This window comes from Zootoca vivipara, chromosome 13 (assembly GCF_963506605.1).
Source record: "Zootoca vivipara chromosome 13, rZooViv1.1, whole genome shotgun sequence".
In the NCBI taxonomy this organism is placed as follows: domain Eukaryota; kingdom Metazoa; phylum Chordata; class Lepidosauria; order Squamata; family Lacertidae; genus Zootoca; species Zootoca vivipara.
The window spans coordinates 14,973,633-14,987,744 of record NC_083288.1 but is presented as its reverse complement, the minus strand read 5'-3'; the positions used below and the strand labels follow the sequence as shown (position 1 = coordinate 14,987,744).

The 14,112-nt window shown below is 44.9% G+C and overlaps 1 protein-coding gene across 1 annotated transcript; it reads right to left on the bottom strand.

Annotated features, from left to right (window-relative positions):
- Window positions 1–1,301: 1,301 nt before the first annotated feature.
- LOC132593081 (vomeronasal type-2 receptor 26-like) lies at window positions 1,302–10,523 on the bottom strand. Its single transcript, XM_060282040.1, has 6 exons — window positions 10,321–10,523; window positions 8,241–8,541; window positions 5,681–6,582; window positions 3,632–3,842; window positions 2,534–2,666; window positions 1,302–2,197 (listed from the first exon to the last, which is right to left on the bottom strand). The coding sequence occupies exons 1-6, from the start codon at window positions 10,521–10,523 to the stop codon at window positions 1,302–1,304; spliced, it is 2,646 nt and encodes an 881-aa protein (XP_060138023.1).
- Between the last annotated feature and the right edge of the window lie 3,589 nt (window positions 10,524–14,112).

The window sequence follows — 14,112 nt, the reverse complement described above, 5'->3', positions numbered from 1 at the left end:
CACGTGTGGGGCTCTGATGGCTGGAAGGGCTCCAATACCCTTGGACTCTCCATTGTCCTAGCGGGCAGGGTCGTCTTCTCAGCTGGCCAGTGAGTCTTGTTCTACGCTGCAATCCGGACTCTGAGGCAGGGCTGTGTTTAACCGCTCCTCAGCATTCCGGATCCCACCTTCGTCGCCAGTTGTTGTGACGTGGGGTTTGTGATTTCAGCTCTCTTGACATAACATGCTGGAGACAGTTCTCTAGTAACAGCTCTTTATTAAAGTGAACAAGACTGACTCTGAGGGCAGGAAGGCTACATTTATAGGGACAGGGAACTAGCTAGAAAGGGATACATTTTGGAGGGAACAATATCAGGCAATCACAGTGCTGCCTTTTGGAGGGAACCAATAAGACAGAGGATCCAAATACAGCAGCTTAAATGAACCAATAGTAGCTGTACCCTCTGGAACCAAAAGGCAGTTACTTTATCCTAATGCAATACAGACAACAATAATACAGATATAAAATCCTTTGACTCAATACACAACACGTCACTTCGGAATAAATCTCCCCTTGCTAAATGTAGGGTAACGCAAATATGTCGTGAGTAAATATTGTGTGTACAATGTATACTAGAATATTTTATTAAAACTGCAATCCCATATACATGTAGTGAACTGCAGTAACTTCCAAGGATATTATTGCCAATTAATTGTAAGACTGTAGCCTGAGATGGTCTGTGAAAGGACATCAGGGTTCCGGTACCATTTGTGTCAGGGTTTGTTGTGACTACTCTTGAGTAACGACCGTCCACATGCTTGTCTTTCAGACGTTTTTATTGGTGCACATTATTTACAGTGTAACTGATTGCTCATTTCATGTCTACCCGCTCGAGTCAGATTCCTGCACTAAATGCTTCCGCGTTTTCGACCAGCATAAAAGCCTCGGAACTGAGAAGCACCTCCCCTTCCTTCTCTTTCTCAGTTCCGGCGTCGGAGGTACGGGTCTTCTGTCTGCCCTATTCCTGTCCACTTTTCCCGCCTTTCTCTCTTCCTGCCTGCGGAGCAGGGGCTCTCCAGTGCTGCCAGAGCCCTGGCACTCCTTCTCCGTCTCCTGACTCACCCCTTCAGGCCCCTCGCTCTCATGACTGCTTGGAGACGGGCTGCTTCTGATGGGGGGGTTTCTGTAATCCCTCCCCCTTACAATTTGTGAAGTATCAACCATGACACAACAAACCCGGGGAAACATCAAGAAAGGGGAGAAAATTGGTTGGTTGGTTGGTTTTAAATGCCCCGCCTCTAAAATTATTTTTTTCTCTAATTCAGTTTCTCATTAATTGCTCTCTGATGTTCAGGTCGGGCCTCAGCATAATAATGTAGCATTTGGGGGCAAAGATGGAACCCATTAAGCCAGCACTGGAGGCCAAGATGGAGAAGATCTCCACAGCCACCATTTGTTTTCCCTTGGTGCTCAGGTAGACCGGAACAAAGGAGATCCAAACACTACAAAACAACAGCATGCTGAAGGTGATGAATTTGGCTTCATTGAAGCTGTCGGGCAGTTTCCTGACTAAAAATGCTACAACAAAGCTGACAATGGCCAGGAGGCCCATGTAGCCTAAGACACAGTAAAACATGGCAGCTGACCCTTCATTACATTCCAGAATGATTTCTCCAGTCACATAATGCTTGTCAAAATGGGGAAATGGAGGAGAGGTTCCCAGCCACACAGTGCAAATACCAGCTTGGATGATAGTACAAGTCAACACAACGGCGCTTGCCAGTCTTTTCCCTACCCACTTCCTCATCCTGGATCCTGGTTTGGTGGCCACAAAGGCCAAAACAACGGTGATGGTTTTAGCCAACACACAAGAAACAGTCACAGTGAAAACGACACCAAAAGTCATTTGTCGGAGAAGGCAGCTCACTCTGTCTGGTTGGCTGAGGAAGATGAGGGGACAGAGAAAACAAAGGAGGAGAGACGTGAGGAGAGTGTAGGTCAGATCTCGATTGTTGGCCCTGATGAGAGGTGTGTCTTGATGCTTAACAAAGATTACTAGGACCAAAAGTGTGAGCAGAAAGAAAAGGGGAGAGAGTAATGCTATGCACATCCCAAGTGGTTCTCCAAAAGCCAGGAAACTTACTGTCTTTGGAATGCATTGTGTTTGGTCCTTGTTTGGATAGTGATCTTCTGAGCATCCAATACAGTCATTCATGTCTGAGGTAAAAAAGAAAAGATTAGATGATGCAGACTCATCATGTCTTAAAGAGCAACTACAAATTCCTCCAATATGGACCTCTTAGGATGAAATCGGAAATATCTTAGGTATTTCCCAACAAACAATGCAATGTGTTTGAACCCCAAGCCAACTAGCATGTGTAGCTACTGGTGCCTCTTGCAATATTCATCAGGTATGTCAACTGTGGAGGTATTTGGATCGGGATGGCCTGTCCACTGTAGTGTGTGTGTGTGTGTGTGTGTGTGTGTGAGAGAGAGAGAGAGAGAGAGAGAGAGAGAGAGAGAGAGAGAGAGAGAGAGAGAGGTGTTTTTTACCTTTCTGGGAAGCAATCCTTCCTTGGGGACATGGAGCACAATCATAGCAGCAGAATTTTTCCCCCTCCTTCTTTTTCTTTCTGGATCCAGGAGGGCAACTTGGACTACACACAGAACGCGGTGGAACCTGCCCCTTGGAATAAGCATGGGGACAGTTTAGCACATATAGATGTATAGGATCTTTGCTCCCATTGTCTCAGCTACAATTAGGGGAGGCATGACATTCCAGGCATTCTCAGTACTGTGCAGTACTGTATGTGCAGTGGGATTTTAGCGTTGACTAAGAGATGCAAATGATCTCCTTGGAACCAACTCAGGGTGAAAAATACCACTACAGTGGTACCTCGGGTTACAGACGCTTCAGGTTACAGACACTTCAGGTTACAGACTCTGCTAACCCAGAAATAGTACCTCAGGTTAAGAACTTTGCTTCAGGATGAGAACAGAAATCGCACGGCAGCGGGAGGCCCCGTTAGCCACAGTGGTACCTCAGGTTAAGAACAGTTTCAGGTTAAGAATGGACCTCCAGAACGAATTAAGTTCTTAACCCGAGGTACCATTGTATTCACAATTGGGGGGTGGGGAGGTGCTTAAACTGGCTTTCTTTTGAGCCTCCTTCAGGCACAGAAAAAAATGCATGTGGGGACAAATTGAGGAGTGGGTGCATATTCACCAGCCCTGCACCCAATGTCCCTAGACATCCTTGGTGTACTTGTTTCCCCTCTGATCTGAACATGCTTAGAAGCCTCTCTGTGATTTGGAACATTGTGTTATTATCACATTTCCCAACTGAAAAGAAGCTTCAGCTGACTCCTTTTAGAAGCTTTCTTCATATCTTCCTGCCAAAGACAAGGAGCAATCAGGGGTGTAGTATAAAGACCTATAAAATATGCAAAATTCTCATTATGATTTGATCAAAACAATGCTGAACCCAACTGGGTAACAGGTCCTAACCTTTTATTAAAAGAAAACAAAAGTAAAATAAGGAATTAAATGTTCCACATGTGCTTCAAGAGATGGAACACACTGGACTCATGATCTGCAGTGCAATAATATTTTGTTTGCACGCATCTCATGGACATTGCTGTCATTCCTCACCTGGAGAAAACTTTTATGCCACACCATTTTGTCATCATCAATGGAAAATTGCTTTCCTGGGGGAGCCTCCAGATCTATCCTCCCAACCTTGACTCTCACGTAGGAGTTATTTGGGAAAGTGACCAAGTTCGTAATATCAAATCCAGTTTCTAATTCCCTCTTTTCACCAAAAGATACTTTTTCTCCGGCACTGTTGTTAAATGAGACACTCCTAAGAAAGGGGTGAAGCTGCATTAAAAAGGAAACAAAGGGGCAATGAATTAAAGCCCTAATGTCACTCCTTACCATAGCTGCCAAGTCTCCCGTATTCCCCGGGAAAACCCCGTTTTTCCGGCTGTTCCCAGCCGAAAAAACGGATTTATTTATTTATTATTCTGGTTTATCCCGGTTTATTCTGGCACGGCGGCCATTTTGGAACTGGGTGGAGCATGCTCAGAAGCGACTTTTGATGCTGCTCTGCCCAGTTCCAAAATGGCTGCAGCGCGATTTCTGGTGCGGCAGCCATTTTGGAACTGGGCACAGCAGCATCAAAAGTCACTTCTGAGCATGCTCCACCCAGTTCCAAAATGGCGGCAGCGCTACTTCCGGTCTGCTACTTCCGGTCCGGTCCCTTATTTTTCAGGCAGGAACTTCGCAGGTATGCTCCTTACTGAACTCAGTTTGGGGCAGAGTCTGCCTGTAAATGGCAGGTATTTTAACTCTCAGAGTAGAGCCAGAAAATTCTGAAGTGAATCAGAAAATTCTGATGTGAATCTTTGAGGCTAGATCGGAAAGAGTGAAATGGAGAAAGAACAAAAGTAAAATATGGGAGGAAGAAGGGTGTTAACGGAATAGTGGAACTCAGTGTTTGACTTCTGCTGTTTCTAATATCTTCCCTTCTCAAATTCCTGTCTGCCATGAATTTGCAGTTCTGGCAGACACCACTGGCACTGTGGAGATGGGCTCTCACCCTTTGGCTCCTCTCTCTGAAGATAATGTCACAGCTGTAGCTGAAGACTCGGGTAATGCATCCCCGCTTATGTGTGAGGTCACAGATAAAACAGCAGGTGAATTTTTAACCGATTTGTGATGCTTAACAGCAAAAGCAGTGGACTTGATCTGTAGAAACTTCTAATTGTTACACTCTCGACTGGATACTTTAACGAGAGAGATAATTAATCTTTGCATGCAATTAAAGGGCACCAAGATTGTCCTCAGAGTCCCCGATAAGCCTGCAAGCGATCTAATTTCTATCCCAGCTGCAAGCACCCTTCAAAGGCTTTGTAAGTCCTACAAGCAATGAGGCCAAATGAGGCCTTTCCCATCAGGGTGAACCAAAAATGAATCAATTTTACTAAAGGGCCTAGCAATCATGCAAAATTTGCCTATCTGCAAATTCAATGAGCGCACCCCTTTTTGGAAGACTTTTGGAAGACGAAAAACTATACAAGAAATTTGTTTAGGGATCAAATTGGCTCTGTGCCTTTAAGCTCAGTGCAGATGTTAAATAATCCTTAAAATAAAGGAAATTCTGGGTCTCTTGGGCACTCAATACCAAAGAACTCCCCACTCAACTCATTTCGCTTAGTAGTTGGTATAATTACTTTGCAAGTGTTTTGCAAGAGGTGGTTGTCTTCATGAGGTGGTGTCTTACCATTCAATTGATGCCCCTGAATGGTCTCACCTGACGAAATAAAAACTCAGGCCAGCTAAAGCAAGGGAAAGCACCTGTGTGGTTATCTATACAGTGGTGCCTCGACTTACAAATTTAACCCGTTCCGAAGGCACCTTCATAAGTCGAAAAATTCGTAAGTCGAAAAACGCCATTGGAAATGCGATTTCCCATAGGAATGCATTGGAAACGGAAAAATTCGTGAGTCGAAGCAACCCTATCTAAAAATTCATGTCGAAAAATTCCTATCTAAAACCACCGCAGGTTTTTTTCCGGATGTCGAGACATTCGTAAGCGCACGGCCATTACCCCCATTCGTAAGTCGAAAAATCCGGTTGTCGAGTCGTTTGTAAGTCGAAGTACCACTGTACTAATTTTCAGGGCCCTGTTGTACATACCCCTGGATGTCATGATCCTGCCCATGTCGAATGGTAGCCAGTACCTGCCAAGCTTGCAGCTTCTGGAGCTCCTGCATCTCTCCTTCCATCGCTGCCCTCTGTTTGGACCTGTGCAAGAATGTGTTATGTAAAGCATGTGCTGCGGCATAGACAGCATTATAGACACTGTAGCTGTGGCCAGTCATGCTCATCTCAAAATCAGATGAAGGGAGATCCTCCAGCTTCTCCTCTCCGGTGCAGCTTCCACTGGGCTTCTTCTCTGTGTTGGAGTTTGAAAATAAACAGCCAAAAACCAGGGTCCAGAACTGCTTGAGAAAGCCATCTCCATTTTCCTCAAAGGGGTTTAGGAGCTGAAGAAAGGCTCTGAATCTTTGCACCTCATTTGAATGAACTGTAAAGGAGATGGAACCTCGGAAGACTTGCATATCCCATCTTATTGGATAAGTGATTCCTATGAAATCGAGCTGAGCAGTCAGAATCCACACTTTCCTCATAGGTGTCCCAGCCACATTTTTCCCTTCCCATTGTGCTAACATTGTTTGTAAGGCAAGTATGGATGCAGAATTCCCGCAGAAAATAACAGCGTTGGCTTTGCTCTTCACAATCACTCGATACACTTGGAGATTCAGTAAATGAATGTTGTTATACTCATAACTAGTTTGGGGAGTTCTCTCTAAGAAGGCCAAGCAAATGCGTCTCCTGGAAAGCAGAGGTTGCAATGCTTGCATGCACTTCTCTCCACTCTCACTACCGGCAGCAAGTAATCCGACCCACGTCCATGAAAAGTGGAGCAGTAACTCAACGATCCCAGTGTACTGATGGGCTTCGCTGGGCACCATCCGGTAGAAGGAAGTGGATCGGCTTTGATCCGTGTTCTCTGGAGCAAAGGAGCCATAACTGAGCTGAAAGGAAATGAAGAGGTGCAAATCAGTTCATGAATATAGTAGAAAAAACTTGTATGCTGTGACTCTACTGTCAAAAAGAATAGGGGAGAAAACTGCACTACCTAAGACAGAGATCAGGAGAGGTTGTGTTGCATAAAAGGTAAAGGGACCCCTGACCGTAAGGTCCAGTCGTGGACGACTCTGGGGTTGCGGCGCTCATCTCGCTTTACTGGCCGAGGGAGCCGGCGTACAGCTTCCCAGTCATGTGGCCAGCAAAACAAAGCCGCTTCTGGCGAACCAGAGCAGCACACGGAAATGCCGTTTACCTTTCCACAGGAGCGGTACCTATTTATCTACTTGCACTTTGAGGTGCTTTCAAACTGCTAGGTGGGCAGGAGCAGGGACCGAGCAACGGGAGCTCACCCCGTCACAGGGATTCAAACCGCCGACCTTCTGATCGGCAAGCCCCAGGCTCTGTGGTTTAGAGTTTAGACCACAGCACCACCCGCGTATGTTTAGTATACATAAACCGCCATAGGCACTGCACTGTAGAAGGAGGAGTAACTTTACACTCAGGGGCTTATCTGGCCCTTGGGATTCTCTACAGAGCTGCAGCTCACCCCCAAGGACACATGTCTCTTTCATCCTGTGCCATACCCTCTTCTAGTTCTTGGCTAGTATGCGTCTCTGAACAGTAATACAGCCTCTTGCTTGACTGGATAGAGAGAGGTTGATTTGGAAACATCTGGCATTTGCATGGCTGAACTGCAGCCTACAGAACTAGAGTCATGTCTCTTGCCCCAGCTACCACTGACTTGTGCCCCCTAAAAGCTCACCCATATGGGAAACCAGTTCCTAGCAGTGACTTAAGAAGAACGGCCTGATATGGTTGTTCACTTGGTACAATGGTAGGGACGGCCCTGGCAGAGGCTATTTTCTCTCTTTCCTTCCTACGGGAGCTGTAAAAAGTGAAATCAGAGACATCCTTTTGGTCGCAGAAGCCCATTTATTGCTCACCAGGCACCGAGAATGTTTTCTTTCAGATACAAGGCCAACTCATTTTATTTGGCTTCTGGAATTTTATTTTAGCTATTAATATTATTTATACCTCATCCCTTTAATTATTCCTGCCAAACCTAGCAGTTCGAAAGCACATCAAAATGCAAGTAGATAAATAGGAACCGCTACAGCGGGAAGGTAAACGGCGTTTCCATGTGCTGCTCTGGTTTGCCAGAAGTGGCTTTGTCATGCTGGCCACATGACCTGGAAGCTATACGCCGGCTCCCTCGGCCAATAATGCGAGATGAGCGCGCAACCCCAGAGTCGGTCACGACTGGACCTAATGGTCAGGGGTCCCTTTACCTTTACCTTTAATTATAGAAATCCTGCTAAGGTGACTTAGCATTACATTACATATTTCAAAACCTATTTAAACATTATCCTTCCCACAGAAAGATTGTCTGCTTTCCACTCCCTCTCGGAACATTTCCCACATGTCAGTTGATGATACATTGCTCTGTGGAAAGGGAGCAAAAGATTTTGAAACAACTACTTTTCTACTTCAGGACCCTCCTTCTTTGTCAGTCACATCTTTCTCTCTCCCTGTTGTACAAGACTTTGCTGGTTAGAAAAGATAACAATAAGTGAGTTGTGACGTGCCAAATCAGTATTTTTACCTGGGGAATTTTGTAGATGCCCAATATGGTTGCCATGTCAAGGGATGTTCCAAAGTCCAGTCCCCCAATTACAGCCATCAGATTTTTTTGAATGCCGCACCTGTAGTTGGGTACATATATATATGTATATGTATGCATGGAAATAAGGTCCAGAATGGCACGGTAGTTCATCCTTTTATTGATGTAATTGTCATAGATGTGGAATCCTAAGGTGATATTAGGCAAGATCGTGGGATTCTCATTGATCTCCTTGACCGCAAACACCAAAGCCAGAATATGCTGATAGTTCTTAAGCACAATACTGCAATGGATAATTTTATGATGTAAAACTGAGAGATATGCAAGCCATTGGAAAATTGCTCCTAGGCTATAATGTTGCTGCCCCTCCAAAACAGTGATACCTCTACTTACAAATAACTCTACTTACGAATGTTTCTACTTACGAACAGAGCTCCGTCTGCCATCTTGGATGTGGTTTAGATAGGATTTTTTCTACTTACAAATTTTTTCTCCCAATGCATTCCTATGGGATTTGACTTACAAATTTTTTCAACTTACAAATGTGCGTTTGGAACGCATTAAATTCGTAAGTAGAGGTACCACTGTACTATTCTGCTGCTTAGGATGCCCCCCTTTACTCCTTAAGAGCTTTGTATCAATCTTAGTAGAGAACTCTTTTATTGGTTCAGATCCCGCTGCTGGGGAAATTCCCTGGTCGTTCAGAGGAGGCTTATATTAGGCACCTCCTCGCTGATAAAGATTTGGAGATCACCAGGCCCATTGCAAAATTTTGTTTTATTGCAACAAGAGTAAGACAGGCCATGGTGTCAACAATGACCAGTGACTGAGAATTGAATTTTAACCCTTGAAGGAAGGCTGTTTTTAATGTTAATAGGTTGTAGAGATTCATTAATTTAAATTTTTAAAATTCTAAATTTTAACTTTAAATGTAAATCCCAATTCCTTGAAGTGGATTTTAATCTTTTAACACAATTCAAACTTCTAATCTTATATTTGATTTATGGATTGTCTTAACTTGTTCTCTGGTCTTTGACCGTAATAAAGATTGGTTAGTTGGTTGGTTCAGATCCGTTTGAAAATGAGGAGAGAGAGGTAGGATAGTGATCAACATTTCTAGACCTGTGACACATTTTCAACTTGGGGTGCCATGTGAGTTTGTCATAGCCTGGCTTAGATGAGAACAAATGGGGCTCTTAAACCCCCACTTCAAAGGCAAGATGAGCTTGTAAGATTCATCACCAGAAACTCTTCTCAGGCTTGGTTTAATATTTAGACCAGGGAAGGGCTCACACCTCTTCTCCAACATCCTATCCCTTGGTAACCTATTCCTATTCTGTAGTGCAGCTGGTCTTAAAAGAGTTTCTACTGAATTGGTTGCCACCCGTTACCCCATTCATAAAAAGCCGACACAGTCTAATTTCTGTGCAAGCTAATCTGGATGAATGCTAAATAAACATGTCATCTGAAAGGGATTCTAGTCTCCAACTGCAGGAAGGGGTCCCACATTAGAAGGTCGGATTCCTGAGTAAGACTAAACCTTGGCCCCTCTTAACTAAACACTGCCTGGGGGAAAATTGTGAAGAGAAGATGGGGAACATCAAAACAAGGCTGTCTCACCTTACCACCATTTCCCTTCCTCTAAGCTAACTCCTCAGTTTTGCACCTAACTCTTATTCCTGCCTTTGCTTGGGAAAAGACATCCCACTAAAATCATGGGGGCTTGTTTCTGAGGAAGCCATTGGGGAATCAGAATCAAATTATTCCTTCATGGGTAAAGGTAAAGGTAAAGGGGCCCCTGACCATCAGGTCCAGTCGTGTCCGACTCTGGGGTTGCGGCGCTCATCTCGCTCTATAGGCCGAGGGAGCCGGCGTTTGTCCGCAGACAGCTTCCGGGTCATGTGGCCAGCATGACAAAGCTGCTTCTGGCGAACCAGAGCAGTGCACAGAAACACCATTTACCTTCCCGACGGAGCGGTCCCTATTTATCTACTTGCACTTTGATGTGCTTTCGAACTGCTAGGTGGGCAGGATCCTTCATGGGTACTTGATTGCTACTTACAAGGAAGTATGGACTTGATGGGTGATAAGGATTTCTCTGAAGTCTTCTTTAGCAAAAGAGCCAAAGATATGAGAACCAAGTCCACCAATTATAAGGTCACCAGGCAGGTAGAATTCGTGTGGAATCCTGAGCAGATGATCGGTGTTGCAACGTTTGTTATGTTTGCACATCACACGTGGCAGAAAGGAGAGGATGGACACCATAATCACCAGCATACCGAGGCAAATGTTCCTTCTAGTCACACACCTTTACTTCCATCAAGAACATGCCTGTTAGCTTCAGAACTAACCTCACTAGAATCTTTTGCCCTCACACAAATGCCACGTCATTCCGCCAATCCACAGATTAAAATACTGTCTTACAACTCTCCAAGTGGAAAGTGGAAATCCTGCCCCTTCCTCTGCCCTCCCCATTGTTTGAAATGGCAGGAAGGAAAATACTAGTATTCTCTCGAAATCTATGAGGACCTTATCCAAAGGAGATTCAGTGATGACAAGTGTGATAATTACCAATGAGATAATAACTAGGTGCTGTTATTGCCGGGAAGATCGGAAGAATGGAGAAAAACATGCTTTGTGATGTTTCATGAAAAGCAATCTCTTTCAGTTCCTGAGATGACAAAAGGGCACACAAAGTAAACTACAAAGAATAAGAAAAGAACAGTGAGCCTGTCTGTTTTCAAAGAAGGAATGCTTCATGTGACCATAGAATATGCGTCATCTGCCCTCTAATCCTTTTTTAGCTTACTGACTATTACACCAAAACAAACTAGAAAAACGCAGAAGGGTTCGGTTTGAAAGTAGGAAGGTTCATACAGGGGTGGATCTACTATGAAATGAATGGGTACTATGTGGCACCTGTAAAGGTAAAGGTAAAGGGACCCCTGACCATTAGGTCCAGTAGCAGATGACTCTGGGGTTGCGGTGCTCATTTCGCTTCATTGGCCGAGGGAGCCGGTGTACAGCTTCCAGGTCATGAGGCCAGCATGACAAAGTCGCGTCTGGCAAACCAGAGCAGCGCACGGAAACACCGTTTACCTTCCCACCTATTTATCTACTTGCACTTTGACGTGCTTTCAAACTGCTAGGTGGGCAGGAACTGGGACCGAGCAACGGGAGCTCACCCCGTCGCGGGGATTCAAACCGCCGACCTTCTGATCGGCAAGCCCTAGGCTCTGTGGTTTAACCCACAGTGCCACCCATGTCCCTATGTGGCACCTGTTGCAGTGCCAATTTGTAGAATCATAGAATCATAGAGTTGGAAGAGACCACAAGGGACATCCAGTCCAACCCCCTGCCAAGCAGGAAACACCATCAAAGCATTCTTGACATATGCCTGTCAAGCCTCTGCTTAAAGACCTCCAAAGAAGGAGACTCCACCACACTCCTTCGTAGCAAATTCCACTGCCGAACAGCTCTTACTGTCAGGAAGTTCTTCCTAATGTTTAGGTGGAATCTTCTTTCTTGTACAGTAGTTTGATTCCATTGCTCCATGTCCGCTTCTCTGGAGCAGCAGAAAACAACCTTTCTCCCTCCTCTATATGACATCCTTTCATATATTTGAACATGGCTATCATATCACCCCTCAACCTTCTCTTCTCCAGGCTAAACATACCCAGCTCCCTAAGCCGTTCCTCATAAGGCATGTAGTTTCAGCACATGGATAATTCCTAGGCTTTAATGGTCACTGACAACAAAAATGGTACAAAGCAATTAACACAAAGTAACAGTATGATGGAGAGCATATGAATATTAACTATAAAGTGGTCTGAAATAAAAGACTGGCACTGGGATACATTACTTTTTCCTCCTTATTAACTGCTGTTTGTCATTTAGATCAGGCCTCATCACAATGATGTAGCATTTGGGGGAAAAGATGAAACCTAATAAGCCAACACTGGAGGCCAAGATGGAGAAGATCTCCACAGCCACCGTGTATTTCCCCTTGGTGCTCAGGTAGACCGGAACAAAGGAGATCCAAACACTACAGAACAACAACATGCTGAAGGTGATGAATTTGGCCTCATTGAAGCTGTCGGGCAGTTTCCTGGCTAAAAAGGCTACAACAAAACTGACAATGGCCAGGAGGCTCATGTAGCCCAGGACACAGTAAAACATGACAGCCGATCCCTCATTACAGTCTAGTATTATTTTGTCCATCGCAGAGTGCAAGTCAGAACTGGGTAAAGGTGGAGAGGTTCCTAACCACACAGTACAAATACCAATTTGGATAAGGGAACAAGAAAGCACAACGGTGCTTCCCAGTCTTTTCCCCACCCACTTCCTCATTCTGGATCCTGGTTTGGTGACCCCAAAGGCCAGAACCACAGTGATGGTTTTGGCCAACACACAAGAAACAGTCACTGTGAAAATGACACCAAAATTCACTTGTCGAAGAAGGCAAGTCACTGTGCCCGGGGGGCTGATGAAGATGAAGGGGCAAAGAAAGCAGAGCAGAAGAGAGGTGAGGAGCATATAAGTCAGATTCCGGTTGTTGGCCCTGACGAGGGGTGTGTTCTGATGTGTAATGAAGATGACTAGGACCAATATTGTGAGCAGTGAGAAAAAAGCAGCGAAGAAAGCTAAGCTCATCCCCAAAGGTTCTTCAAATGTCAAGAAGCTTATTGCCTTTGGAATACATTGTGTTTGGTCTTTGTTTGGATAGTGACCTTCTGAGCATCCGACACAGTCATTCATGTCTGGGGGGGAAACAAAGAATTGAATGTTAGTCAAGTGTATTTGAGGGCACCTACTCATGCAGTACCTCAACTTGGATGTCTCGAGAGGTGTCCCTAGCCAGACACAGAAGTGATTGGTGTGGGACAGGCATGTCCAACAGGTAGATCGTGATCTACCGGTAGATCACTGGATGTCTGCGGTAGATCACTGGTACATCATTGGCTCCCCCAAAAGAAGCTTAACAACTGTGGCTCCCCCCAAAAAAGCTCAACATTTTACCTCCTCCTGTTATGTAGATATTTGTGTAAAGGCTTAGTCCTCACAATAAACTTTACTTTGGTTTGGTTTGGTTGGTACCTCCTCCCTGAAAAAAGCTCAACAACTTTGACCTGAACCCCAAAAAGGGGTAGATCACTCCCAGTTCTTAACTCTGTGAGTAGATCGCAGTCTCTTGGGAGTTGGCCATCCCTGGTGTGTGAGGTTGGTGCTCTGCAGCCCCCTTCTGACAGCAGAGGATTGCTGCTTCTTACTTTCACGAGCACTGAGAACATGCCCTGGAGGAGTGGTTGGATCAGGAGGAAAGGTGGGAGAGGTTTGAGGAGTTGCCAGCTGAAAATGCCAGGGAGGGATCCAGTAAGTTGGGTCAGGGCCTCCTGAGACGTGTCTGTCTGAGGGGGTTATCACAGGTGAGGGGTCTATATATGAGAGCTACCCATTCTACAAGCAGTAAGGGACTCATCTGTTAAGGATAATGGTTTAATTTCCCGAAATGGGAATGTTTGCTTATTCGAATTGTTGTGTGTGGTTTTTTTCCTTTAGCAGTAGCTCTCTCTCGTGTGATTGGCTGACTGTGAATCACATAAGGGAGGCATTCCATTCTGTTGTGACTGTTATTCAAGTAACTGTCATTTTTTAACACCTCTCTCTCTCTCTGTGTGTGTGTGTGTGTGTGTGTGTGTGAGAGAGAGAGAGAGAGAGAGAGAGAGAGAGAGAGAGAGAGAGAGAGAGAGAGAGAGAGAGAGAATGACTGCTGAAAAGAGGATCCCAATATGTTAATACGGAGAAACCTTTACTCACTATAAGGAACAAAGTGAAATAACTATGAGATTGTAGA